We start from the raw sequence: 24006 nt of genomic DNA, 5'->3' as shown, positions 1-24006 counted from the left end.
GTGAAGAACACTGAGGTAAGATTATCATTGTGGAAGTCTATAATGCCTAGAGGATGTTTTCATTCTTGAAGGCCGGAAACTTCTAAAAGAGCGCTATGAAGCCAAGATTAACTTGGGAAGAGAAAGATATGGAGAATGTGAGAAACCACTCATGATGTGAAGCATACCACATTATCTGTCAAACAGGCTGTAGGCAATGTTATGGCATGGGTACACTGCTGATGTGACTGCCGATAGAAGCAGCAGGATGAAATGTGAAGTGTACAGGGCTCTACTCTCTGCTCAGATTCAGCCAAATGCTGCAAAACTGATCAGACAGCGCTTGTTGCAGTGCAAATGGATAATGACAGAAAGCGTACTGCAAAAGCACGCCAAGAGTTTATCAAGCCAAAGAAAAGAGATATCGTTGAATGGAATGAAGTAACACGAGTTCAGTCTGAGTCTTCTCACATCATATATCAAAGTCACCACCGCTGGGTACTGCATATGTGCTTTTCTTTTGTAAAAAAGATAGATAGTAGATCGATAGATAGATAGATAGATAGATAGATAGATAGATAGATAGATAGATAGATAGATAGATAGATAGATAGATAGATAGATAGATAGATAGATAGATAGATAGATAGATAGATAGATAGATAGATAGATAGATAGATTCAAACCTGGATTCATTTAAAGTACATTGTGTGAGATTGGAAACTTTGCTTCCTATTTTTTTTAATATTTGTGATATTTTATTATTATTATCATTATTATTTATTTTAATAAAACATTTAATATACGGCTGTTCGTTAAAGACTGTGAAGCAAGCTTTAGGCCTTTAACTATTAGAGTCCTGTCAACAGAAAGTTACGATACAGAAAGGGTGACGCGGCCGCATTACGTCATGGTCAGGTGATTGACGAGGAAGTAAACAACTCCGAAGACAGTAGACATCTCGACGGGGAAAGGTGAGGAGACGTTACACGTTACATTACAACAAGATTTCTTAACATTTGCAGCCTGGGTTTGCTTCTTAGGCAGTTTTGGCCACAGACGGGCTGACTGTTTGATTTTTGACATGAAGTTTGACGCTGTTTTTACGGCTGTGAAGCGCAGTTAGCTCGCTCGGATCTTACGGCCACTACAGCATCAGCAGCATCCTGCTAGCTTTACATGTGATGCTAGAAAACGGGTTCAGGTGGTTTAAACTTTCAGTGTGTATCCAGCTGTGTTGTAAAAGGTGAGATAGGAACAAAAACTTGGCTGTCCACATGACAGAGGATGTTACTTGGCTTTGCAGAAGTATACACATTTTCCTGTTGTTGTTTTTTTGTTGTCCATTTTAAGGAAACAAAAATGTAAGTAAACTGAGCCCAACTTCAAATAAAATAATAATGGGATGTGTAAAGCCATCGGATTGGGAACTAAATGTAAAATGGGGTTTTTCAGTAGGCTGTTTTAAATTTGTAAAAAAGTGTAAAAAAAAAAAAAAGGCCAACGTTGCATTTTATAATTGTGAAATAATCTGTTACTTCTCTAGTTGTTTAAGTACTGATGGGTGGAAAAGGGTTGTCAAATTTAAAGATGAAACTGATCAAAACTGGTCTGATATTTGTTTGTTTATCCCGTGGTTTTGGATTTAAATACACTTTATTTTTTCTTCAAATTATGCTTTTTATTTTCTTAATCCATCTGTGACATCTTCAGGTCCAGCTGTCCAGATGACATCCCTTATCTGCACTTTACAACACCATCAAGACGATGTCAACTGGTGCGCCTTCTCGGCCAAGCTGTTAGCCACATGTTCTGGGGACAAAACCCTCAGGATATACGACGCCCGTGATTTCTCCGAGCTGCCTTTTTCGCCGCTGACAGGTCACGGCTACAGTGTCCACTGCTGCTGCTTCAGCACCTGTAGTCAGTTCCTCGCTTCGTGCTCCACAGATGCGACCACGGTGATCTGGTCAATGGTCTCGGGTGAGATCGAGGCTGTGCTGGAGCATCCTGGCCGTAGCCCCGTCAGGATCTGCGCTTTCTCTCCTGACTCTCTCCACTTGGTTTCTGGTGCATCTGATGGCACTTTGGCTCTTTGGGATTTTCCCTCCAGACAGCTGCGAAGGTAAAATTGTTAACCGAGTATCTCTGAAGCTAAATTATTTAAGGGGAAAACAAGGGAACTTTCCCTTGCTGGAGTTTCTTAAATGCTAGGAAGCCTCTATCTTGCAGTGTGACTCTAAATGTCACAAAAAAAACGTGACAAGCATTTTCACAATTTTCTGACTTTTGATAGCAAGATTACATGGAAGATTAGTTGAGAATTAAAATAATTGTTGTTTATTATAAGCTATTGTGTTATCGGCTGATGGTAAATTTAAAGATGTTCTTAACATTAAGACTTCTCAACATTATACAGGTCTGTAGTTTTTGTTATAATGACAAAAATGAGCTGGAACATAAATGTAAACGGGAGTCTGCACCAGTGTTTGCACTGGCCTCCTGTCACTATCAGTTTCCATGTGTTAATAAATGGGAATGATAATAGCCCTGAAGTGAAAAATAAATTGCTCATGCAGCTGCTGTCGGTTGTTTTTGTGAAGGACCGGGGCAGTGAATGACACAACAATGGTAGCCTGCTCCTTTAGCCCCTGCAGTCAGATGTTTATGACTGGCTCCACATACGGAGACCTGCGTTTGTGGGACCTGCGCATGAACCAGCTCCACGCAGAGAAGAACGCCCACGACCTGGGCGTCTCCTGCTGTACCTTCGCTCCGAGCATCCTCAGCGGTGAGAACTGTTGCTGTGCATCAGGGTGTTTTACAGCAGCCTCTGGGAATAAAGGCCCTTACACATTGGACGCATACAATTCCTGCAGATATTTAGTATTTTTTCAAATCAAACTGGATTCTTCAGATTAAAAATTTTTTTTATGTGAGTAAAGAGACACCGATAATAGATGTGACACAACCATTTTATTGATCACAAATAAATAAATAAATCACTAAATAAAATGCAGATAACATTTTTTTTAGTGATCTCACACCATCCCTTGTAGAAGAGTCACCAGAAAGTACACAAGGTCAAATTACTGCAATGCTGTTTGATTAAAATGCCATCAGTGGTGTGATCCGTACACTGCTGCTCTGTTTGGACTTGGACTGATTGTTTATTAGTAATTTTCTTTGTGAGAGACTGAGACTCTCTTTGCATTTTATTGTTTTTGTCTTTCAGGGGGTCAAGTTGTGCAGTTTCGTGTGGCGTCTTGTGGACAGGACAGCCTGCTGAAGATATGGGCCATAAACAAGTTGAGCTCTGGAGGTAGAGTGCGGCGCTCCCTCTCCGTATATCTCCTCTCATTTGATCCCTTTCTGTTGTTATTTTTTACGACCTCTTTGCATATCAGCTAACATTGCAAACCTGGATTTCACGTCCTCTGTTCCTACATGCCAGACTCCACGGATGCTAAACAGCTGTCACAGTAATACCATTTAAGGCAGAATTTGACTATCATGTTGTCATGTGACCCGTTGAAGCCTGCACTGTGGTGAAACTGTAGCCTCTCAGTGTGCACTCGTTCAGAGTTTGATGTGTATGCATTTCCAGAGGCACAACGATTCAAATCACTGGTGCTGCAAGTCCAAACGAGCTACCAGTTTTTTTTATGCTGTTATTAAAATTAACTGCAGATGAACTGTTTGTACTTCACTCCCCCACCTTTCTTTCTTTTTACCTTAAAGAGACTCTTTATTTCTGGATGTTACCATCTAATCCTTAAACTGAAAACAGTCCAGCTTGCTGTGTATTTTGATCTTTGTGCAAATGTGATTTATCTTCCGCAGCGTATAAGATGAAGCTCCTGCACACATTAACTGGCCAATCAGCTCCCGTCCTTTCCTGTGCGTACTCCTCAGATGGGCAGCTACTTGTGTCTGGGTGAGAGCTCAACTTTACTTTTCAAAACATCTGCTGTCTAATTGTGTTTAATAATTAAATTAATAATACTTGCTCTTCTTTACTTTGGGAAATTATTGCATATTAAATTAGGACTTATTTTATGATTTTGGAGTTGGCTTAATGCACCACTCTCTCAAAGTAATGAGATTAATTAAATCTGGTACACTGTGAGGGTAGCTGCCATATAAATTGTACTCAAATTGTATTTGATGGGCCAAAACATGCAGCACATTTACACGATTTCTAGCCAGCTTGATTCCCTCATAGTTTCAAGCTAAATCTATATTTGACACCCCTCGCTTGATCTGAAATACCTCAGCATCCGTGTCTTGATCTATTTGAGATCAAAAGTCTGCTTTGAAATATAGATTGTTTTCCTGGATGTGTAAGTAGGCCACCTCTGCACAAATATAACGGTGCAGTACTCAGGAGCAAACACTAGAGGGAGACATGGACTGCTCTATTTCTTAATGGGTGAACACGAATTTGAGTCCAGCCTACTGTGCTGCATTTAACAGTTAAGCAATACAAATGTTTTTTAGGTGGTTGTAATCTTTTTTTTTTTTTTTAATCTCATATTTTTATGTCTTTCAGCTCTGTGGACAAAACAGTCACAATTTATGATGCTGTAAGCACTTCTCTTATTCTGATTTACCAAGCGGCATTAGCTTAAATTGTATTTTAAAATATATCTGTCTGGATTGAATACAGAAAGCTCATGTTTTGTTTTTTGCTCATATTGTCTGCAGGAGAATGCAGTTTTGCTTTACAGGCTGAAACAGCACGAAAGGTAAACATTGATTTTCACTGACGTGGTGAGGCTTTGTTTGCTGGATTTTCACACTGAGTATAAGCACGACTTTGTGTCACAAAGACGATACTGAAATTTTCTCCCAACTTGCCAGGCAGAATTCTTTTCTGTTTAGTTCGTGATTTGATTCTGTATTTCTGTATTCTTAAATTGATACGTCTGATGAAACTAGAAATTACAGCATACAAAATTGGCCACAATATAAGATTTTGAATATTTAAAATAGCTAAAGTTAAAGCTAATGATAAAATAATTGAAGTTACTGTGATCATTTTTGCACTATTGGTTTTGTCTATATTACTTGCTGTGGTTTTATACAGACCTGAGCTCTTGTTTTTAATTTCTTCTTGCAGCAATTTGTAAATTTCTCCATAAACAGTGATGTAGTTGCTGCATAACACTGATGTAACTGATGGAAATGACATAGGCACTTAGCCATGTTGCTTTTATATAGGAATAAAACCAGAATAGCCAAGTGGTTGTTTTTACAGAGAGACCTGTTGCAGATGAGTTGTGATCATGAGCACAGACTCATTTAGCCTGATTGCAACATGTTGGCAATCTGGTTGTTTTTATGAATTAAACTGGACTTATTCAAAAGTGTTTGGAGTCAGTCTGCGACCTGTGCAGTCGCTTCATGATCAAAAGTGGTCAGGCAGAAGTTAAGGGTGTTGGACACTCATTCTCTGGATGACCAGATGTTTGCCACAACTACTTGCAAACAGTCTCAGACGGTAAACAGTTGAGTGCAGTCACCAGGTAACCAACATTTCTAGTTGCATGGAGGTTTCAATCTTGTTTTTATCATCTTGTGTGGCTGAGCGATGAAAGAGGTCTATACGGTTTCTCCGTGGCAGTCAGTTATGTAGAGACAGCCAGATTCATAATAATATTTTCATGTAACCTTTAAATTATTACAAAATCTACATCTTTAACAGGCGTTTGGGCTCCAAGTCATCATTGTTGACAAGTATTCTGACTCTAATCTCTATTCAGAATATGTGACTGTTGGCCATCAGTAGATAACGCACATCAAAAACTATTGACTTCTTTTCTTTTTTCTCACTAAAACAGGGTTAGGGGTAGCTAGGGTTCTGCAAGAATATTCTACTGGAAATAGTAGGTACTGGATCTAAATCTCTTGCAGTATGTTTTTGCCCCCTAACTGGTGCACAACCAGGTGTCAAGTCTGCCCGTGGCCACCACCCTGCTCCGCCCCTGCTGGTGGACAACGCGTCTGTATAAAAGAAACACAAAATTCAAAACTCATTAAGTCCCATGTTTGTGGGGAAAGCGATAGCTGAAACTCCGCCCATGATGTGATCTACATCAGCGGTCCCCAACCCCTGGGCCTCGGACCGGTACCGGTCCATGAGTCGTTTGGTACCGGGCCGCGAGAGTTGAGGCTCAGGTGTGAAATGTATGGTTTTCAGCGTTATTTTGTTATCGTTTTTATCGTTAACTCGGTTTTCCTGGGTCTTTTCACGTGTGTTATGAATAAATCTTCTTTTTTTCAGTACCGGTACTAGTTTTATTTTGTTGTATTTATCCGCGACACCCTAAAGGCCGGTCCGTGAAAATATTGTCGGGCATAAACCGGTCCATGGTGCAAAAAAGGTTGGGGGCCGCTGATCTACATGATTAAAACGGGTTGTGTTGCATTGTTGTCCCTAAACTTGTGTTTTTTTTAGAAAAAGGTAAGACTAGTCTCACTCTGTCCCTCCCACCCACGCAAAACCCACAGCTGAACGATCACACTTGCATGCTATTTATACGTCCATCCAGCCACCTGTGTCTGAAAGGCAGCAGACTCCTTTCAGCGGGGCGAATGAAAGTCGTTTTGGAAAATCACTAACTGAAGAGGAAGCAAGCGGCAAGTTGAGGAAAAGTGGATAAATGGGGAAGAAGTTTTTTCATTACTTGACAAAATGTCTTCAGGAAACTGCTTTGAGTTAGACAAACTGATGATACAACATTGTGAGAGTCTCTTAGGTCGGGTTAGTGCGTGCCTCTCTTTCAGCTCTTTTAATCGTAGAGATATTTGTGTGAAGCCAGCTAGCTTTTGTGGATCATCATTTCTCAGCAATCCAGCTTAGGTTCAAGAGAGATTGGACTCATTAACGCTGCCTTGACTTTACTGAATCCGCTGAGAATTTGATTTTAATCCTTATTGAGATGCTCAGTGCGGCTTTCAGCATGGTAAGCCTTCACTGAATTGGTCCTGATGGAGAGCATTTTTATCACTGTGACATATGTAGCATCAAGCCAGAATTAAAAAAACTTTTGGCCATCTAGGAAGCAACTGCAGTTTTAAAGCTTCAAGCAGACCTATTATGCTTTGTCTTATTTCCTGTTAGAATAGTCGATGCTCATATTAAAGAGTCAAAGTTCCAGATAATGAGGCGAGGATGTGTCCAAGTAATCCCTGTCAGCTCAAACTAGGCTTCAGCCTAATCACTCAATTTCAGAGAGGTTTCTTTTTCCTACTCTTTGCTTTTGCATGAGGTCAGAGAGCATGAATGTGCTCATGTCTTCAATTCAGTTAATTTTCCTTATTAGAGGGCCAAATCACAACAACGGTCACCAAGGTGCTTCATATTGTAAAGTAAAGAAACCCCAACAAGTACACAACCCCCTATGAGAAAGCACGCTGGCGACAGTGGGAAGGAAAAACTCAATTTTAACAGGAAGAAACCTTTGTCACTTTCTCCAGCAGAAACAGGCTCAGGGAGGGACAGCCATCTGCTGTGACCGTTTCTTATGACAGCTCTCATGACAGATCTCTTATCAAGCTCCTCCCCCAAGCAGACATTCAGAAGAAAGTTTCCTTAAAGTGAAAGAAAAGGAGCTAAAACGGTTTGTTTCAGACAGTGCACCAAGCCCCAGTGTAAGATTAATCAGGATTATTCTGAACTGTGAATCATGCAAAGCTACTCTAGGCAAGTCCAGGTATTAACAAGCAAACATGCAATTGGAAACTGACATCAAAGATTCCCTTTAAGTCATCGAGCTGCTTAGCAGGACTGAGATGTGGTTCTTTCCACTTTGACTTCTGAATTACTGATTTTAATAGACTCTGTTTGAGTGCTTGTATAACAAAGGTTTACTCAACGTCTTATTTTTCATTTTTCTTTTTACATGTAGTTTAAAATAAGGTAAAACTTTGTGAATTTCCTTCAGAATTATTAATGCATAGTAGTATGTGTATGTGTAATTTAATTTAAAAAAGTAGTAGAAAATAAAAACAATTATCAAGCTGCTGGAGTAATTTGAAATCCAAGGTAATCATTACGTTCGTGTATGATTCTTGGAAATGATTGCATTGATGTTGAAAATGTAATCCCGCCCATTGACATCGATGTGATTGTGTTATTGGCATAATTGTTGTCGGTGAATCATGCATAAGCTGTTTGCCTGGTAAATCTGTTCGGACACCTTTCTCTGTCAGTCTGTTATTTTTTACCATATAGAGAAATTATACCTGTATTGTGAATAGAAGCAGCGTTCAGGTGGTTATCCTCTGCTGCAGGTACGTGACGGCGTGCGCCTTCTCTCCGACCTCACCGCTTATTGCTACAGGATCTATGGATAAGACCATAAACATCTGGAGGCTGGAGGATGGTTGCGGTGGAAACGGTAGGGAGGGAAAAACCCACACGCATCACTTTAGAAGAGTCACATCTATGTTTTGATGAGTTGTAAAAATGTTCCTGTAATCTGTTTTTGTTTTTCTCCCTTACTGCACCTCCCCGTCCAACGGAAAGGCGGGAAGCTGTTGCCTGGTTGGTTTTCTTTCTATCTTTTTTTGTTTTTTCTTGTTTGGACACATTTTTATGTCACTTTAACAACAACAACAGCAGACTGAGTACAACAGCAAGCAACACTCAGCAGTAACAGGCCAGCTTTTATTGCTCCTTTTTTGCCAGCTCTGAAAAACAGAGGATTTTTTAAAGACCTTATAACCTTTATATTCTCTGCTGAGTACGAATCAGTATAACCTTTAATAACAGTGTTTCAGCTCAAGAGCATCATTGGCTCTTTTTTTGTGTGTGTTAAGATTTTACATGTTAAAGCAGCTTCGTCTCCTAAAGAAGGGCACAGATGTTGGTTTCACGGTCGCCCTCGTTTCCTCAATCACTCGCCACTCTCACGTGTTTGCAGTTGGCCCAAAGACTTCATTGCATTTCTCATGTTTACGGTTCTTTTTCTTTGTTTTGTTTGTCTTGCAGAAGAATCTGCTCAGACTTCAATCAAAGGTGATAAGACAGCTTTACTGTATTATGTGTTGCAGATATTCTATACAAAAATATTCCAGTCCTGAGACAAAGTGTGCACGAAAGCCTGCGATTGTTTTTGTCCTAATCACACTATTCACGTTTGGTTTCACATTAATCTTTCAAACATTTATTTATATCGCTGTAACAGCCACAGCCTCACGATCAATAAGCAGTCAGCCGGACTCCAGGTTCGCCTTGCATGGAGAATATGTGTCCATTTTTCAAAAGCTGTCTAGGACTGACCATCTTGCTTTGACTCACCCTCTCAGGGAGAGCCTCGGGAGGCCGATCGAAGCTGCTGGTCAGCGATTGGTCGGAGGACGATGTGTCAGAGTGGCTGCTGGAGGAAGGCCTCGAGGGATTGGTGGACAGATTTAAGGCCAATAACATAGATGGGACAGAGCTGCTCAGCCTCACCAAGGAAACACTGGCGTCAGAGCTGCACGTCGGTGAGGAAGACGAGCATCACACGCTGCTCAGCGAGAGCGGCGCCGCTTCCCCACTCCCTCCTTTTCCCACAGTCCTAATACTTTCCTTTTTGTCCAGAACAGAAGGATAAAAGCCCAGTCTTATGAGCATTACACGCCGGGTCTCTTGTGAGAATGAGCACGGCCGCGTGCGGATTAGGATTTTTGCACCTATTTACATGGATAAAAGATGGCATATTAAATCAAAGTAAGGGTGAAGGAATGGGTGCTGATGGGGAGGGGGTGGGGGGGGGTTTTACTCAGCAAGATTATGTAATATTAGGCTGCACTGGGAAACCACTAAGCTTTAGGGACCTTAGCGGTTCGGACGTTTAATCTGGAGCGCTTCTTCAGTTACATAACCCAATCATCAAAACAGAATTCCCCATACGGTATAAAGTGGATTTATACCTAAGCCCTATTGGTTATTTCCAAGTCTGTCTGAATGTATTATTTTTAGTTGATCAGACGCTTTTGTTTCTTTTCCTCCCCCCTTTCACCATCAAGTGAAACCGCTCGGCAAAGTCGGAGCGTTATGTTGTCGATGTCAGTCTACCAGCTAGGCCTGTGTTCGTCACGTAGTTGTCAGCAAATGTTTGTTGCATTGCCGTGCCGTCATTTTCATCCCACAGTCGCTGTCAATCACTCCTCGCCGTGGCAGCTCGCGTTCACATTGTTCTGTTCTTAGTAACGCCGCGTGAATCCCACCTTGCTTGTAACCAGAACTAACTTGGAGAAGAGTGTTAGAGTAGTAGTCTGTTTTATCTGCTACAATGACAGAGAGACGGAGCGCCCTGACGCGTTTTTCAAAGCTGAGAGTGAAATCAATGCCTCTTTGAGAAGAAAGCACACAATGTTTAAAGTCCTTTGTGTTCATTTGCAGTTAAGGCATTTTTTATGAGATTGTTTATTTGTAAACTATAATTTCTGTGTGATGATTTATTTTTTTTCAAAGTAAAACTGGCCCCCGGGTAGCTGCTGAGCATTTATCTTTGAATTGGACAGACAGCAGACATGGTCTGGTCCCACCACCCTCACCCACGCTCACATTTGTCACCCGAGAGCGCAGTGCTAAAGACACGAATAACAAATGCTCAGAGGCTTCATCGTATTGATATTACTGTCAGTGTTTGGGTCAGTTCAGCTTGTTCCACTTGATGCTCAGCTATTTTCCTTTTCCTTTTTTCTTTCTTTCTTTGAATCACTGCACACCGAGTCTTTATGTGCCTCTGTTCTGTGGCTGATGTGTGTCTGTAGAGTCAGTCGGCCTGCGCAGTAAACTCCTGAGGAAGGTGGAGGAGCTGAAGAGTGATTCAGTGTGTCTAGGCATTCCCGATGAGTTCCTGTGTCCAATCACCAGAGAACTGATGAAGGAGCCGGTTATTGCTGCTGGTGAGCTGAGATCATCGATCGTGTGTTCCATCATTACTTTGTGCTTTTTTGTGTTGTTTACACAGTTTTTTCCACCCCAAACAGATGGCTACTCATATGAAAAAGAGGCCATTGAGAGCTGGATTAATACCAAAAACCGCTCCAGCCCCATGACCAACCTCCCCTTGCTGACGACTCTGCTCACCCCTAACCACACCCTGAAGATGGCTATTGGTCGCTGGAAGACCAGCCAATAGACATCTGTGGATCTGAGCTGGCGTGCTAATGATTTTTCACTGAAGTGTAGAGAAGCAGAATGCAGTGCTCAGATAAATGCCCACAGCACCGTTTCAGGAAAAGGTGTGCATGATAGTTAGCCAGATTTTAAACGACCAACCCGAATCAACAATCAGCTGCCTGCTATCACACAGAGGGGGGGAAAAGACCAGCATGAGCATCCAGAGTTTTCAAGAATGCACTTAGCTATTCACTCAAATTCAACTGGCTTTGGCTGCAGCAAATATGTCACTTTTAGGCTGGATCATGTTTTCAATTTCCTCATATTTGGTCCTTCCTGTGAAATCCCTGCTTTGATTTTTGATCAGTGAAGAATGAGGAAAACTATTTGCCTGCATTGCTTTTAATGATTCCCCTAACCTCACTTTACAAATAGGTGACTATTTTGTTATTATGTGAAACTGATTAGCATTATTGATTTTATATACACACACATACACAAAACACTATTTGCACTAACTGTAGATCAGAAGAATCTACAGTGTATTTTATTTAGATTGCTGTAACCTTGTTGTTTACCTTAGGCTGTATGTGAAACAGAGGTGTGGACTCGAGTCACATGACTTGGACTCGAGTCACATGACTTGGACTCGAGTCAGACTCGAGTCATTAATTTTATGACTTTAGACTTGACTTGAAAAAATGTTCTAAGACTTGTGACTTGACTTGGACTTTTACACCAATGACTTGGGACTTGAATTGGACTTGAACCGGTTTACTTGAAAAGACTTGATATTTTACCCCAAATATAAAATTTAACATGCATATTATATAGAGATTGAAAATGTGACGTCATTCACGGGTAGAACTGCAAAGGATTCTGGGAACTCGTGGCAAGCGGTACTAGCGCACGCAGCCTTTCAATTAAAATCAGTTATACAGCAATAAAAAGAAACGCAAAAATGTCAAGAAGCTGTTGTATTATTAACTGCAATAGCCGGTCGCATGACAGCCACGGGAAGCCGACGGGTAAAGAGATCGGTTGTTATCGGATTACGTCGTTGAAGAGAAATTGTTCGAGCCATGTTTCCGAAGTAACAAAGAGGCGACGGGTGGCCTGGATTGCAGCCATTCAAAGACCAAATATAACGTCCCAGAACCCTCCAGCTCACAGGTTAGTCTGCTCCAAGCATTTCTACAAAGGTCAGTCTGCTGTTGTAGTTAATGCGTCATTTTTCTTAACATAATTGGTGATATAGGTTACAAGCAAGTCTGGCGCTGAACAGAAATTGTGGCGCTATGCTCCTTTGTTTATTGTGCATAAATAGTGAATTGTCCTGACACAATATTGCGTTTCGCTTCTGTTATTATGGTACATTGACAAAAACATATACTTTTATTCACAGGATAAAACAGGTTTTTTGTATCACTAATTGCCCAGTACGATTACAGCATACAATATTATTGTCACTGCTACATTTCTGTGATGCTACCTGTTGAGTATTGCAGCATCGACAGCGATCAACTCGAAGGAAAATGACGACGGAGGCAAAAATGTCCTTAATATTTTGGGAACTTTATTCCTCATCAACACGCGGCAAAACTTTTCTCATGGGTGCCATTTTCGTTGTGGTATACTTTTTTTTTTTCTTAGGGGCGTGATGACGCAGCATCCGTGCTCTTACAATGAAACAGTGCCTCCTTGTGGTGGCAACTAAAATACTGTCTCTGTTAAACCACAGTAACCATAATGCAGTTAAACACTGTACAACATGAGTACACACAATGAATATCTTAACACCCCCTCTTGTACTCAGGTTGCTGGAATCAAAGAAAAGTTGTACAATAAACGATAAACAGTTGTACAATCTCTACCACACTTCCTTTTTTCTTTTTCTCTCCTCTTTTCTTTTAAGCACCAAACATAACGTTAGCAAACTTAGCAAGTTTTAGCTTAGAAACAGGTTTGGTCATAACATCTGCAACCATTTCTTCAGTGGTGCAATATAACAGACACATTTTCTCTTCATTTACAATGGACCTTACAAAATGATATTTAATGTCCACATGTTTGCACCTCTGTCGGCTCACAGGGTTTTTAGCCAGGGCAATTGTTCCCTGGTTGTCCTCGTACACTATTGTTTGAGTGTAGCTGTAGTCATCTATACCTTTCAAAAGCTGTTCTAAATATATACACTCTTGCATTGTGGAAGCCAGAGCCATATACTCTGCTTCACAGGTAGAGAGCGCCACAGTGGGCTGTTTCTTGGTCTTCCATGAAACTAAAGAACTGTTGTTACATAGACGTACACAGTAACCAGTAGTGCTGCGTCTGTCGGCAGTATCACCTGCCCAGTCAGCATCACTGTAGGCCACTAGACCCAAATTTTCATCTGTTTCTTCTAAAACACAACTTCTTATCTTTGGACCCTTTGAGATATCTCAACACATGTTTCACAGTTCCCCACTGTTCTTCTGTAGGCTCATGGAAATGTTGCGATAACTTGCTTACCACAAAACTCAGGTCAGGACGGGTACCTGATGCAAGGTATATAAGACTGCCTACAGCCTCTCTATACATCCTCACATCTCTTATCTTAGTAGCACCTTCTGTGTAACACAACTTCTGATCACAGGGAGTTCCTCTGGGTTTACAGTTCTGCATGTTAAACCTCATCAGTATCTTGTTGACATAGGTTTCTTGTGACATTGTTACACATCCATCAGACTGAGTGAAATCAATACCCAGAAAATGCTTAAGTCTGCCCAAGTCTTTCATCTTAAATTTGACTGAAAGCATTTCTTTCGCATCCTTCATTACCTTTTCATTGCCAGCAGCAATTATCAGGTCGTCCACCCAGATGATCATAATCACCTTACCATCTTTTGTCTCTTTGGTATAAACACAGTGGTCTGCTGGGTTTTGCCTGAAACTGTTCGCTGTTAGGTATTCATGCAAGATCCTATTCCAGTTACGACCAGATTGTTTTAACCCATACAAGGATTTTTGTAATCTACAGACTAGCCCTTCTCCCTCTTCATAACCTTCTGGCTGATCAATGTAGATTTCATAATCAATGGGAGCGTGTAAACATGCTGTCTTCACATCCATTTGATGGAGTAACAGTCCTGCGCTGCTTTCTGTAACAAAACTCTTATGCTGGTTAAGTTGGCTGTTGGTGAGAATGTCTCTCCATAATCTATCCCCAACTGTTGGCTGTAACCTTTGGCTACGAACCTTGCCTTGTATCGGTCGTTTCCCTCAATGTCACTCTTAACGGAATAAACCCACTTCCCCCCCACTGTTTTCTTTCCCTTTGGCAAAGTGGTTAGGGTAAAAGTGTCATTTTCCCGTAACGAGTGAATTTCTTCATCCATGGCTTTGATCCAGTTCTTTTGAGTTAGCTGATTCTATGGCTTCCTTAAATGTGTTTGGGACACCACACACTGCCCTGTAGCAGTAGTCTATGGTAGTGTGGATCTCATCGCTGCCACTGTTGGCAGCTACAAAGTCATTTAAATGTCCCGGTTTTCTTCTCTCCCTAAGAGGATACCTTTTGTTGACAAATCCATCACTTGTCACACTTGTCTCTTTTCGTTCACGCTCATCAGGTATACCACTTTGTGGACTTGTGTCTGTCACAATAGGTTCTGGAACCTCATTGTCCTTGTCACCTTTCTCTGAAGGTCTGTTAGCCATAGGCTGTCTTACTCTGCTACAGTCATCATTTAGTTCTCCCTCATCTGTCTGTGTTTGTCTTTCTACATTTACTTTGCTCACAAACTTAACAAGTCTATGTTTCTGAACTTTCTCAGTTTCAGGGTGGTAAACTAAGTAGGCGGGACTGTTCTTATCATAACCTACAAAGAAACCTTGGTCACATTTTGAATAAAGTTTCCCCTTGTCCTGTTTGTATGCATAGCACACAGACCCAAATTTCTGCATTTTTGACAAGTCTGGCTTTTTACCTGTCAGCATTTGGTAGGGTGTTTTCCCTGTTCGCTTACTAAAGCATCTGTTCCGTGTTACAGCAGCAGTTTGAATGGCATAGTTCCATAGGCATTTCGGTAGCCGACTCTCAATTAGCATGCACTTGCCCATCTCGAAAAGAGTACGCCACCCCCTCTCGGCGGTACCGTTCTGATGGGGTGAGTACGGGGCTGATGTCTCATGCTTAATGCCATTTTTCCTTAACAGGGTTTGGAAATCTCTGCATGTGAACTCTGTCCCATTGTCTGATCTAATGCATTTTACGTTGCCATATGGTGCAACATCCGCTAGAAATTTCTCTGTTGCCTGCACTGTATCAGTTTTCGTCTTCAGGAAATATACAAACACTGAGTTTGAATAATCATCAGTGAATGACTGCACATATTTGTACCCATCAATAGATTCAGTGGCTATCGGACCTGCTAAATCTGTGTGTACCATTTGTAAAGGAGCCTTTGCTCTTGTATCAGGATCTCTGTTTCGGGTTTGTGCAAACTTTCCCTGGATACACACTTCACATTCCTTTTCAGGTCTATCGGTTCTCCCCTTAATCTGCATACCGTTAACCACACCTTGCAATCTTACTACATCTTCATAGTTGCAATGACCTAATATCTCATGCCATGCCTGTATGTCATGACAGGTGTTACACTTATCATTACCCTCAACTTCAGTCTGCAAATAGTACAACTTGCCATACACATGAATGTTAAAGTTAGTACAGTCTTTGTGGGTCAACGTGTCCTGCCCTTGTTTAAAGGTGACTGTTGCTCCTAATGCAGTGGCTGACTTTACAGAGAATATGTTCTGGGGGTATGATGGAATAAACAGCGCATCTTTCAGCGTTGCTTTGCGTCGCTGGCCTGTATTGTCAATCAGGAACACCTCTGCGTCCCCCCTCTGTTGGGCGACGCCTCTGCACTGGGTACCGTCTGCCAGTTCTACGCTGTGTGACTCCGGTCTGAACGCGTCGTCGAAGCTCTTGAACTTGGCGATGCTGTTAATGATGTGTGAGGTAGCCCCAGTGTCCACCAACAGGCCTTTCTCCTCAATGCTGTACGCTGACTGCTGGACTTTGATGTCTACGCCCTTAATCCTGAAGGCATAATCTGGCGTTTCTGCTTTGGATCCGTTGCCGCTCTCATCTGCGACCTTCCGCGCGCCATCTTGTTTGTCTTTATGTCTACATGTGGTATCACTGTGTGTGCTGCTTTTGCAATGACTGCACCACGTCCTCCGTCTGCACACTTTTGCTCGGTGGCCTTTTAGTCCACACTTGAAACACACAATGTCCACATCGCTCTTGTATCTGCATTGTGCGCTGGATCTCGTGTGCTCACGCCCGGTTCTTCCTCCTGTTTTCATTACGTTGTCGCTACACTCGGATGCGCTTGACTTTTCAGTGTCTTCGAAACTCCGTAGCTTTGTTTTGAACTCAGCAAATGTCATATCGTCTTTATCGCGAGTAACGTGTATTGCAAATGGCTTAAAACTTTCAGGTAGACCTTTTAAAACCATAGCAATCAATAATCCATCACCTAAAGTCTCACCCGCATTGCGCAGTGCTGTAATGGCGGCCTCTGCTCTGATGACATAGTCTGTGACAGTCTCTTCCCTCTTTTTCTGAAGCGATGATAGCGTGGTGTACAGGTTGATGATTCGGGGCTTCCCCTTTCCAGCGTAGTAGTCCCTCAATATTTCTAATGCTCTTCTCCCATTATCAGGGGCATCTCTCATAATCAGTGAGAGGCTTTTATCGTCCAAAAATTGGATTAACTCAGCGTAAGCGTCAGCTTTCTTCTTACCGTCTGCTGCTACTTCAGCCTCACTGTTCGGTTCCTTCAGAACAGTGGCTTTTAATCCCAACAAGTGCAAATATCCAAGCACCTTAGTTTCCCAAAGTTCATATCTGGTCTCATCTCCGTCAAACATGAGTCGAGGCAGCCTGCTTGCTCCTCGTTGATCCATGTTGCTATTTAGCCGTTAGCCCGCTATCCGTTGTGGCTCCGGATCTTCATGAGAAAGGGCTCTTCTTCGAGTCGGCCCTGGGCCCATAACCTGTTGAGTATTGCAGCATCGACAGCGATCAACTCGAAGGAAAATGACGACGGAGGCAAAAATGTCCTTAATATTTTGGGAACTTTATTCCTCATCAACACGCGGCAAAACTTTTCTCATGGGTGCCATTTTCGTTGTGGTATACTTTTTTTTTCTTAGGGGCGTGATGACGCAGCATCCGTGCTCTTACAATGAAACAGTGCCTCCTTGTGGTGGCAACTAAAATACTGTCTCTGTTAAACCACAGTAACCATAATGCAGTTAAACACTGTACAACATGAGTACACACAATGAATATCTTAACACTACCAGAAATTATTTCCACTACTAATTAATTACCGTTGAGCTCAAAGGTCCTATTAATAAACGGTTAAGGAATGTGTATTTATGACGACAATTTGTGAGACTGGTAAACTTATGATACGTACGATGGTCTTTCGTTCTACACGGTGCATTTCAAGGTCCTGCACCCATCCGTCGGTAAACTGTACCTGGGCTTGTTGCAGTGACCTGAAGTTACTAAACTTCATGAGTGTATGCGCTCACTCCAAGAACCGTATGATTATAAATATGCATATAAATATGCTAAGATGAGATAGCTGACTTCATCTAACTAGCAAATGTTTTCCAGGCTACGTTGGTGATGCAGTTTTTTTTAATGTGTATGATATTTTTGTCATGCGATTTTAAAGCTGGTCCTACAACCGCATCCAAGAATAACATGCAGCTTATCTCAGAACTGTCGGTGAAAATTATTCTTGGAGCTAGGTTTAATTGAGCTGCATTTTAAAGAGGTGCAATTTCACAATTTGTGTATATTTTCTAAGTTCACTATTTTGTCATGTGTTGAGAAAAACACAGATTTTAAAATTACATGGTCTAATATTTACATTTAGCATAACTGCAACATTATTTTTTCGTTTTTTTTTTTTTAAAGACTCGAAAGGACTTGAAATTCAAAGTTTCAGACTTGAGACTTGACTCGGACTTTTACACCAGTGACTTGAGACTCGACTCTGACTTGCCTGACATTACTTGAGGCTTGACTTGAGGATAAAGACTTGAGACTTACTTGAGACTTGCAAAACAATGACTTGGTCCCACCTCTGATGTGAAAGATGAACATAGCTGCTGTGTTGGAACAGCGACGCCAATGTGGAAGTGCCTTTCACCTGCATTCTTTCTATTAGCCAGCAGGGGGCGACTGCTCTGGTTGCACAAAGAAGCAAAATTCATAAGAAGCCTGATAGAAATCCTTCTGCTCTCTTCGTTTATGGGCTCAGTAAACATCTTCCTGATGACTTTATAAACTCAGTCACTAGTTTAAAGTCTTGCTGAATACAAGATGATGCTCATTTGTGTAGCATTTGGCAGTTTCTAACTCATTTCCACTCCTCACACGAGAAATTGTGGTTCAGAAAAGCCAAGATGGTGAGACCCGAAATGCTCAAGTCCAGACTGGAGAAAGATAGTCCGTGTTTTATATTGATGTTTATTACAACCCTTTTCCAAAAAAGGATGCTTTTTATCATTTCAGAACAATTTCAGATCATTAAAACCATATGATGATAGCATGTCTTTAAACTTTGATGCTTGGAAAAGGTAAAGTTGGGGCATGCTTCCCTCTTCTTTTAACAGCATCAGTTGCTGCCGTTTGTGAAGCAAAAATGTTCCCTCATTCTTGGTTTATATGAAAACGCAACATCCACAGTTTTAAACAACGAAGTTTACTTCAAAGGCTCGTTTTAATGTCAATTTAGGCGAGTTATGTGAAAGGTCCTGTGAAAGGCCTTTCTCCCACCCACACACCCGGAAGCTTTAAGCAACATTTTATGGAGTAAAATGAAAGAATGAGCTGTAGAAATGTAGTCATCCAGGAATATTTTATTATACCACAATATTAATGTGGTAATATTCTGTAATCCATAGTATGACTCTGAAAAGTGTATATGACAACTATGAACATATATTAAGTCTTAAGTTTCTGTTTTCTCTCTTTATCCCACATTCTGTAAAAGCTCTTTCTCAAGTCTGAATAAACCAATAAACACTTCATATGAATATTTTCTCTGCTATGCAAAAATAAATAACATTTACTGTGAATACTGAAGCAGTCACTTGTAAGATTATGACAAGAAGCTGTCCAACAATGTCATGTACAGTGCCTTTTTTTTGTGTTTTTCTAGTCAAATGCACCAAGAAAAAGGATCTCGGGTACACGAAGTAATCCGTTCTGAAGCCTGTAATGCTAACAGATAACCACTTACAGGGAAATAGATAATCTGCAAATATAGTGTACACCGTACAAATATAAATGTTTTTTAAAAGACACTTCACAATAGAAATGGTCATATCCTGCAACAAACAGCGTGAGGTTTCGTATATTCGTGCACAAAGCTTTCTCAGTTTTCTATATTTGATATTATGAATTAAAAGTTGAGACAATAGACTACTCTTTTTTTTTTTTTTTTAAATTTAAATCCCTACTTAAGGTATGTCTGGTCTTCTTGAATACACTAGCTGTATACATGTAAGCAAAAGCATAGTAGCCTGAGTTGAACACTGGTTCTAGATTGTAAATGCAGTGCAGCAGCATAAATCTACAAAACAGGCTCAGGGAAGGGAGCCGCTCTCACGCCCGTCTCCCTTGCTACCTAATGTGGGACATAGCTTGTTGAAAAAAACCAGCCTGCTCCTGTGCTTTGAGAAACTACGCTCAGACGTTGGATTCTATAAAAGAGCGTTTGGGCTTTATGGGAGCCATGTGCAGAGCTGGGTTGTCTCTCGTCAGGCTCGCCTGCCTGTGCCTCCCCTCGGGGAAGCGTAGCTGGGAGGATGTGGTACCTCTGCCCTCTCGCTGGTGCAGCCGGTCTCCAAACTCACGGCCCTGCTGCTGGCTGTTGCTGTGGCTCACAGAGTGCTGCTCCTGGAATGATGCGTGTTTGAACTCATTGTTCAGCCCTTGGAACTCCATCACGGACATGCTGAAGCTCTCCACCCCTCCTCCCTGCCGGCTCAGGCCAGAGGCCTGCTGGCTGACTCGCACCGCTTTGTCCATGACCCCCATAAAGGGCCGGGGCTTTAACTCAGGTTTTGTCTTGAAGCTACCGCTGCTCTTGATAGGGCACGGGGCATCTGGTGCCTGCTGCCTGCCCCCATCTGACAGGTTCCCACTGGAGGCCTGACTGGAGCTGGAGCCCCTTGAGCCTGTTGTTCCTGCTCCACCACCCTCCCGCCTAACCTCCATACCAGCACCTAAAGCGAGCGCCAGGCCATCCAGAGCCACAGAGTGGGTAGAGAGCCTGTCAGAGCCCCTGGAGAAGCTGGAGGAGCGCGGCTGGTACATCTGCAGAGGTCCAGGTGGGGAGGAGCTGTTGGGAGACATAGGGTGATAGTGCTCAGTAGGACTGAGCCCAGAGTGTTCACAGGATCCAGGGCCGATGTCGATACCCATAACAGGTGCAGGCCTCAGAGAGGTGGAGATGTGTCTACCTGGCAAAGGACTAGAAGGACCGCACAGAGACAGAGGCCTGCCCCCAATTCTGCTCCCTGACTGGAGGGAGTGGCACTGGTGATGAGTCCTGCTGCCCTGGCTCTGGAGTTGCCTGTTAACAGCAGGAACTGGCTCGGGCATGTCCACAAACAGCTGGTTCTGTACATATTCCTCTTGATGAAAGCTCGGCGACTGATCTCCTAATCCAAAGGCCACAGCTCCGGGGAGAGTCCTGTTCGGAGCGTATGGATTCAGAGGCCAAAATTCAGGACTTTTCCCACACTGCAGGCTCACCTCCTCGCCATCTTCCTTTTCTTCTTCCTTCTCCGCATTGGCCTGCTCTGCTGGGATGTGCCTTTCCAGACTTCCCTGTGAAAAGATGTCCGTTTCCTCCTCTGTGGTTTGATGATGGTGGGTGTGAGGGTCCCTGTTGTAACCCTGTGCCGAGTTGTTGCTGGAAAGCTTCTGATGATGCTTACATTCCTCCTCTACTCGTGCCAGCAGGCGTCGGATCTCCCGGTTGGACGGGCAGAGTCGTGCTGCTTCGTGGAGATCTGCCAGCGCTGCAGCAAACTGCCTGGGGAGAACCGAGAAAACGAACAAAAGGAACTTTTTAAAAATACAGAGAGGACGCGGGCCTTTTCTCGCAAGAATTTCCTCTAAGCAAAAGGATTCGGCTCGAAGTATACTTGAATATTGTTGTACCTGCTACTCCTCTTGGCCCGGGCTCTGGCGTAAAAGGCTTCATAAGACCTTGGTTTCAGTTCCAGGGCTTTTGTTGCAAACTCCTCAGCTATGCCAAAGTCCTGCAGAAAAATGCATTTAGTGACACGCGCTGTTTGTATTTCAAATTAAATGTGACGCTGTGACGTGCAGCAACAAATAAACCCCACTGTATGATCAGCTGCGTTTCTAAGTGCCTAGCCTGGAGAGTGCCGGCTCTGCAGAAATAATTTGAGGCCATTCCAGTAATAAAAAAAAAGAACAATACTGTTTGTTTGCCGCTTCATTATATGGAGCTGAGGATCAAAACCTGTTTAATGAAACAGAACTCGCGCTGCAATCATTTTTATTGACCAGGAGCAGAAGGAGAGCGGCTTGCCTTTCCTGCTGGTTTTTACTGCTCCCATCATCACTCTCAGGTGAATATTTAATGACACCAACACAGTGTGATTCTGTCCTTCAGAGTGAGGTCAAAACGACAGCGTTGAATGTGAGATTGTGAGCGTCGCTGTTGAATGTTTAATGACGGTATCATGTAGTCTCCCTGCTGGCCCCTACTGCCTGCGTTCAGCTGTAATATGTGGATTTTAGCCAGCGCGTTAGTGCGGCCACTGTAAATAAACCCCCTGCAGAGCCACGGAGAAGGAAAGAGAGTGGACTTAGCCTGCCAGAGAGAGTGACCTTATCACATCACATTATCTGCTCCATTATTCATCGGCCACACTGACCCTAAGGATGGCATTTTTACACAGTCTGTTAGGACGTCTGTCATCACCAGGGTGGGTTCCAGCCCTGGCTGCAGGCCACACACACATCTATCTCCACACTAACGGCACACAGTTATTCATTATGTCACCACCTGCTTCCAGGTCTTACAAGTACATTCTGTTTACCAGGGAGGCCTGAAATTAGATCTGAAAAGCAGCTATATTTTTGCATTGCGCTATACCAGCGGAGACATGTTCTTTTTATGTTGATACAGATAAATAATACATCTTGAGAAACCGTGTATCTTGCCTCGGCCGCCCTAACTGACATTCCCTAGGTGTCCAACAAACCTGCAGATGTTAAATAGTGCAGAAGTGGTTTGGTACAGCTGTGAGTCTTACGTTGGTTTTCCTGCGGCACCGTGAAAGGTTTAGATAGAGGGAGACTCGCAGGTCTTTCAAGCCTTTCAGCTCCTCTCCTTGCCCCTCACGTGGTAGTTTCCTTAGGGCATACTGATAACGCTGGCCTGCTTCTTTCATACGTCCCTTCTGTGAAAGAAGAGAAAAACTCAAAGGGGGTTACTGACAACTAATCGTTTTCCCACCACATGTAACATGTAACATTCGCTATACCGCACCTTGTAAAGTAAGTTCCCTTCCTCCATCAGCTTCTGCAGCAGGATGAGGAGAATGTCTGGTTTGGAGGAAGCCATAGCCCACGTAGCATGACCTGATGGAGGGGTACAAAAACTTTTTGTATTATCCTGCCTCACCTTATCTCTTGTTCTTTGGATGTTAAATATGTCACATATGTCGGGTACCTGATCGATCGTGCGGAGCCGTTCTATAGCCTTTTGTTTGATAACGGGGAGCAACCAGGGATGGAGAGAGAGAGAGAGGTGAGAAGGGAGTTAGACAAGTGGATGTAAAACTGCTCGTGTGTGGCAGTAATCAAAGATCTATCAAGCCGTAAAGAGCCACTGATTAGTTTAAGGCGAATACGAGCGCACTTTGAGTGATGGGCTTAGCCTGAGACGCGTCGATTCAACTTTATGCTATGTTAGACGTCGTGCCGCAATTAGTGAAGAAAAATTGTTGTACAATAATTAGTTTTGAAGAGGAGCAATGATGGGAGCAAAGTTGTCATGGCAACGGGATCTGGGGCCTGGTCTTCATACATTGCTTTAAAAAAAAAAAACTCAACTAGGTGACTAGGTTGGGACCATGTAGGAGGAGTTACCTCTTCCTCTGAACCACTGCTATCTTGTCGGGTGTTTGTGTCTTATCACAGCCTTGTTGGTTCTCAAATACTTCATTCATAACTGTTTGGAAGGAAATCTCACATTTTTTTTCATAATGTGTGGGACTGATAAATAATTCCCTTTTGAATGAAGTAGCTCTTCTCTAAAAAGCAATAAGTCAGGGCACGCAGCATTGCCTTGAGACAAATGTGGTTCAGACAACTGATTTAAGGGATCCTGATGATCGTGCAATATTCTCTCTACTCCAAATGCTCTTGTTATTACAGTAACACAACATTTGTTTGTGCTTATTAAATGTAGTTTCGTTTTTTTTGCCTGATTGCTTATGCCTCAAAGATGCAGAAAAATGTATTTTATTCTTTAGTTTCATGGCAGCAAGAAGGCCTGGTCGGTGTTGACCTTTAAGGTGTGAGGTTTGGGTGTTTCATCCATGCCTGTGTGGGTCACAGTCTAAAGACATGACTGCAAGGTTAATCCCACAGGAAAAAGAGACAACTTGCATTTGAAGCCGTTACTCAGATAACCCCACTTTCTGTTTTGGTTCAAAACCCCTTCACGGGTGTAAGACTGCTTGAGACGCAGACGTGAAACTGAATCAGTAGCCTGTAATCAATCAGTGTGGCAGACTTCAGTGACAGGAGAAGAGAAAGACGATGAATGGGTAAAGTTGGA

At 42.5% G+C, this 24006-nt stretch overlaps 2 protein-coding genes across 2 annotated transcripts in view; one reads left to right on the top strand and one right to left on the bottom strand.

The window, feature by feature from the left end:
* The first annotated feature begins 862 nt into the window (after window positions 1-862).
* LOC147339207 (WD repeat, SAM and U-box domain-containing protein 1-like) lies at window positions 863-20137 on the top strand. The gene is made up of 13 exons (XM_086290547.1): window positions 863-953; window positions 1693-2104; window positions 2583-2770; window positions 3215-3301; window positions 3823-3916; window positions 4532-4565; window positions 4687-4727; window positions 8278-8384; window positions 8513-8530; window positions 8978-9004; window positions 9295-9474; window positions 10750-10884; window positions 10969-20137. Exons 2-13 carry the CDS (start codon window positions 1707-1709, stop codon window positions 11118-11120), a joined length of 1461 nt encoding a protein of 486 aa, XP_086146673.1. The 5' UTR covers window positions 863-953; window positions 1693-1706; the 3' UTR covers window positions 11121-20137.
* Window positions 18725-24006, bottom strand: part of LOC147339205 (protein TANC1-like) — a 49906-nt gene continuing 44624 nt past the window's right edge. The window contains exons 25-29 of the mRNA XM_086290539.1: window positions 22894-22923; window positions 22711-22802; window positions 22475-22621; window positions 21348-21448; window positions 18725-21219 (exon numbers count right to left, since the gene is read on the bottom strand). Coding sequence (XP_086146665.1) covers window positions 19866-21219; window positions 21348-21448; window positions 22475-22621; window positions 22711-22802; window positions 22894-22923 — 1724 coding nt within the window. The 3' untranslated portion in view covers window positions 18725-19865. The remainder of the gene's footprint in view (window positions 21220-21347; window positions 21449-22474; window positions 22622-22710; window positions 22803-22893; window positions 22924-24006) is intronic.

Source organism: Aulonocara sp. 'chitande type north' Nkhata Bay, linkage group LG1 (genome assembly GCF_057382095.1).
Source record: "Aulonocara sp. 'chitande type north' Nkhata Bay isolate Kocher_YH1m ecotype deep benthic linkage group LG1, A_spYH_male_GT1.1, whole genome shotgun sequence".
NCBI classification, from domain to species: Eukaryota; Metazoa; Chordata; class Actinopteri; order Cichliformes; family Cichlidae; genus Aulonocara; species Aulonocara sp. 'chitande type north' Nkhata Bay.
Note: the sequence above shows the minus strand (reverse complement) of the source record. Positions and strands in the feature narration are given on the sequence as shown.

Coding starts and splice junctions, on each gene's coding strand:
- LOC147339207 (XM_086290547.1), top strand. CDS start 1,707: ATGACATCCCTTATCTGCACTTTACAACACCATCAAGACGATGTCAAC. Junction 2,771..3,214: donor CGCTCCGAGCATCCTCAGCG/GTGAGAACTGTT, acceptor TTTGTCTTTCAG/GGGGTCAAGTTGTGCAGTTT. Junction 9,475..10,749: donor GGCGTCAGAGCTGCACGTCG/GTGAGGAAGACG, acceptor GTGTGTCTGTAG/AGTCAGTCGGCCTGCGCAGT.